At 34.1% G+C, this 5,076-nt stretch overlaps 1 protein-coding gene across 1 annotated transcript in view; it reads left to right on the top strand.

Moving 5' to 3' along the window:
• The window catches only part of LOC107748370 (tyrosine-protein phosphatase non-receptor type 2-like), a 35,388-nt gene that overhangs the window by 4,051 nt on the left and 26,261 nt on the right, over positions 1 to 5,076 (top strand). The window contains exons 4-6 of the mRNA XM_016563144.1: positions 2,979 to 3,077; positions 4,032 to 4,169; positions 4,338 to 4,547. Coding sequence (XP_016418630.1) covers positions 2,979 to 3,077; positions 4,032 to 4,169; positions 4,338 to 4,547 — 447 coding nt within the window. The remainder of the gene's footprint in view (positions 1 to 2,978; positions 3,078 to 4,031; positions 4,170 to 4,337; positions 4,548 to 5,076) is intronic.

Below are 5,076 nucleotides of genomic sequence, written 5' to 3'. Positions count from 1 at the left end.
ACAATATCAACAAAGCGTTGTGCTTTTATAAAATAAAGGATACATACAGGATGCGCTTTCTGCAATTTCGGCCAGGAGCCTTCACAATGATGAACCGAAACTCAGCGAATACTTGCCTCACAGACTTGCTTAAATATATCTATAGAAAGCTTTAAATTACTACTTTAAAACTAAATAATTTAAATCAAAAACAAAAACTCTTTTTACGGATTTTATAAAAATCTGTAAATATGCATTTCTCTCTAAAGATGTTTCTCCCTGATGCTCTGCATGGTCAACTGTCACCTGTATGCTAATTCGTGCGTATATGCGTTGCGCATTGCGTAGGCGATGTATAATAGTTATAATATAATCAATAAAACAATATTTCATACAGTAGTGTGCAATAAAAGGAGTGAAGCTAAATGAGCCCGAGTCCGACCTGAGCCCGATCTGTATTGCTTCTTTTCCATTTTGCATTTACTTGTACTTTTACTTTCAATACTTAAGTACGTTTAAGATTTAAAAAATACTTTTTTTACTTAAGTACAATAAATATCACATACTATAAGACTTTTACTCAAGTAATATTCTAAACGGTGACTTCAACTTCTACCAAAGTCATTTTCTGGTAAGATATCTGTACTTTTACTTGAGTATGGCTTTCAGGTACTTTATACGCCACTGGTAATATGCCAATCCATTCATCAACTGTAGGTGGCTCTGGTTTCAGCCATTTCTTTACTTTTTTACTGGCTGCCAGAAGAATTAACATCAGTTTCTTATCTTTATCTTATTCCACCCATCAAAAGAAATATTAGCCAGATATAAAGATTCACAATTAAAAGGAATCGTCACCTCAAAAAGAGCTTCCAAATTTCTTGTAATCCCTTGCCAAAACTCGGTTCATTTCTGACACTGCCAAAAATATGATAATGGTTAGCTTCCCTATCCCCACATAATCTCCAACAGCTAGCACCCGTCCCTTTGTATCTTTTCTGTGTTGGCGTAATAAAAAACCTAATAACATTCATCCAACAAAATTCTCTCCATATTGCTGATTTTCATTGTATCTTACAGAGTTTTCCACAATCATCATCCGAGATATTCAGATTTCCCTCCCTCTCTTCTCCATTTGTCTTTAACATATAGTGTATTATCGGCCACTGCTTGGAGAAATCCTTCATATAACTTGGAAATAATCTTACTACATAATTCAGACTTACTGCTAAGAACACCTTTAATATTCCTGTCTCTGCAATTTCTAACACTGGTTTGATATTACAATCAATATAATGTCATAATTGAAGGTATCTATAAAAATCTTTTTGATTAAGCCCATATTTTACCTTTAATGATTCAGGTTTGTTTTTAATTTAAAGTTCTGCGATATGCATAAAATATATTTTTTTTACTGGATATTATTGGTATTTTGTTTACACAAACATTTCATTAAAAGTCAACTCTTGTAGCTTCTCTCTTCCCGTCACATAAAGGAAAGACTAAGTACATTTTTAACACATTCAATGTATATATTTTACTAGCACAATAATCTGTTTATAGCCTTTCTTTAAACACATTATTATTGAATCAGCAAAATCCAAAATCGATCGCCTTCTAACTTCCATGTATTGATATTAGTACATAAACTGATTTCAGTACGTACAGTCAAACCAAAATTTATTCAGACACCTTCATTTCACACATTATCACAGTTTATTTGCTATAGTTTAGAAAATGGTGATAAATTATGACAAGATATAATCAAGATAATATCAGATAACACTTAAGCAATGGTCAGGTCAAAGTTAAACATGGTCAGGTCAAAGTGTCTGAATAATTTTTGGTCCCAAATTTTTATCAATTTGACTGGTAGTCCACTGTATGAAGAAATTTTGGGTATAATATGACACAGTTTACTTTATTTTGCTGTCCTCACTTACATAAATGAATTATAGTGTCCTGCACCCAGTAGTAAAAAACTATCAAATTCTGTCAGGTGTCTGAATAATTTTTGGTTCAACTATGTACATATTGTATAAAATATGTAATTTAAGTGAAAGAACACTTAAGAATACATGATTTATTTTGGGATTATATGGGTTTGTTCTCTATGGTATTCATTTTATTTGTGCAGGTCTTAAAATAGGTTTTAAAAAGTCTAAAATCTGATTTTAAAAACTACATAAAACCTGGAGCAATGTATTTCATGCTGTTTATGAGAATTATGAGAATGTGTGACCAACAGCTTGACACCAACAATATGACACTAGCTCTCATATGAATATGAGGAATCAGGGAAAGAATCAGTCATAGGACTTCCGTAAATATTTTCAATTGTTTTCAATGCTAGAAAGGTTTTGTTTTGATGTGTGACTAATATGCCTTAAGCAGGCATGTTTTGCCTGAAGTTATTTTCAGTGGCCTAATTCCAGGGTCAGTCCCCTTATAGTAACCTGCGGTGAAATGGCTTTGCTCAGGCACACAGAACAGGATTGTAAAGAATTTATCAGCTTTTAGTTAAACCTTTATCAACACCATTAAGTTACCTTTACTCCATTTCTGTCAGTTACTTTACAGAGATGTTACTACAGGATGATGTAGGCAGGTGGTAGGTTTTACAAATGTCTATTACAGCCAAGCTGTGTGGGTTGCATTTCGAAGGTCACACACTCTCAAATACATTAGTCAGCCATTTGAGATGCAGTTTTGGTTAGATTTTTTTTTTTTAAATGTGTAGGTGTGCCAGACTTTTTGGCATTACATTATTTTTGCATAGCTAACTACTGAAGATGTGCATTTTGAAAATCAGCTAGTGTTTACTCATCAATGACTAGTCAACTCATCTGTCTTAAGAAAGTTTTGAAAAATGAGTCTGGAGTTGGGTTCATATTTCTTTAGGGACCTATATTACAAAAGACATGTAACACATTATTGTGACCATTGTGGCCCATCCCTACTAATTGTTCACATTTTTGTGTGTGTTTCTCTATTGTCAGGGTCCTCTGAGAAACACCTGTGGTCACTTTTGGCTGATGATCTGGGAGCAGGAGACCAAAGCTGTTATCATGCTCAACAGAGTAATAGAGAAAGGCTCGGTAAGTGTAATTGATCCAAACCTTTTCTCTTTAAAAGCACCACTCTTAAGAGCTTTCAGCCTCCACACTCATTCATACTACAATTAAATGTAAAGTCTGTCTCTTAGTTCATATTACACAGCTCAGCAGAGCCTTATATCATTAAAGAACCAATAGATGTGTAGAAGTGCAGTGTTGTTCTTGATAACTATTAAAAATAGTAAATTTAATTTAAATAAAACTTAAAATAAATGTAAATATTAGATGGAAAAACTTCCATAGTAATAAACATATAGAATTACTAAAATAACTACTTGAAAATACAACTTAAAAGTGCTCAAATTGAAATATTTAAAAACAATAAAAAACCAAAAATAAAGCACTTTGTGAATTGATGTGAGGAAAAGAAAGTCTAAAAATAAAAGCTCATTTAAATTTGCCACGGGTTTTTTCCCTTTTTAAAATAAATTTAAAAAACCTTTTTGAAATTAATGCAAAGATCATCTTTCTAAGATTATCTTTCTTCATCTTCAACATCTCACATCATCTTTATTTGTCATTGACCCACTTAATATCACTGTGTGTTGGGTGATAAATGCCATTAGTGGGTGTAACTGAAACTGTTTTGGTAAGAATACATTTTGGACAGTTAAATTAAAATAACCATCAAATGTTTGTAGACTGTAGACATTGTAGACTGACCCTTATTTGTGGTGAAGTCATAAGACTATCACAGAACATAAGGAAAGCATCTTATGACAGTTTATCTTTTCTCTAAATTTGTCTTAATTGTGCACTGACCTCAGCAAAGTCAATGCAGGCTGTTGTATCTAAATTCACAACATCTTTACCAGCCTTTTGGTTTTAAAACAAAATTTTCATATTAGGAAGTTGTTGGCTTTTACTGCTGAGTTTTAAATAAAGGAAATATATTTTGTGTTACTTTTCATTATTTCTACACATTCCTTAATGCAGGAAAAGTGTGCACAATATTGGCCGACACAAGAAGAACGAGAGATGTCGTTCCGTGACACCCGCTTTGTGGTAACACTAGTGTCAGAGGACGTAAAGTCATATTATACCACCAGAGTGCTGGAACTCCAGAATGCAAGTGTAAGTTTCACACATTGACCACTGAAAATCACATTCTTGGTCACATAGTGCTATCTGATGTTTTGCAATTGCAATTCTGTGCTTCAGCGATACTAATATTCTGTACAATTCTTGTCTGTTCTGTTTTTTATTATTATTACCATTATTATTGTTAATTTATCCACTTAGACGGGGGAGACGAGAGAGATCTATCACTTTCACTATACCACATGGCCTGACTTTGGCGTCCCAGAATCCCCAGCCAGCTTTCTGAATTTCCTGTTTAAGGTGCGGGAATCTGGCTCACTCGGGATGGATCACGGTCCCGCAGTTGTCCACTGCAGTGCAGGAATTGGCCGATCAGGAACATTCTCTCTTGTCGACACTTGTCTCGTCTTGGTGAGTTGGACCTTTAAAACTAGGAGCCTACAATATTTTTTAAAAATCCAGTGTTTTTTTGTTATTTCTTAATGGCAAACCCTGTAATCAGGAATTTTTCTTCTATCAGAGCAATTTTCAGTTTTGCTGTGGACTGTAGGTCACTGAAAGTCAGATTTTTAGTTATATGAGAACAAAAAAGACTATATACTTAAGCTTTTTGTAATGTCTGATTTTAAGCATTTTAGCCTTTATATCAACATCCAGTCAAATCCAGTCAAGTATGTTCAAAGTTATGATTGTAATATTATTAGGGCACAAGCCACTAGGACCGCAGGATTATTATTATTATTAGTAGTAGTAGTATTGTTATTAGGGCCCAAGTCACTAGGGGTGCAGGGCCCTATTGTTTTTCTAAGGAATTTTTTTTTTCAAGCTTTCGGGTGCTTTTTCAGGGCCCTTAACTTTCTCAAAAACTCTTGAAACTTGGCACACTCGTTGGAATCTGGGGCCAGACAGTGTTTCACATGGGGGGGGGGGGTCACCGGGG

The sequence above is a fragment of the Sinocyclocheilus rhinocerous genome, unplaced genomic scaffold (genome assembly GCF_001515625.1).
Source record: "Sinocyclocheilus rhinocerous isolate Xijiao unplaced genomic scaffold, SAMN03320098_v1.1 scaffold1281, whole genome shotgun sequence".
In the NCBI taxonomy this organism is placed as follows: domain Eukaryota; kingdom Metazoa; phylum Chordata; class Actinopteri; order Cypriniformes; family Cyprinidae; genus Sinocyclocheilus; species Sinocyclocheilus rhinocerous.
The sequence above is the reverse complement of the archived record's forward strand: the minus strand, read 5'-3'. Positions and strand labels throughout refer to the sequence as shown.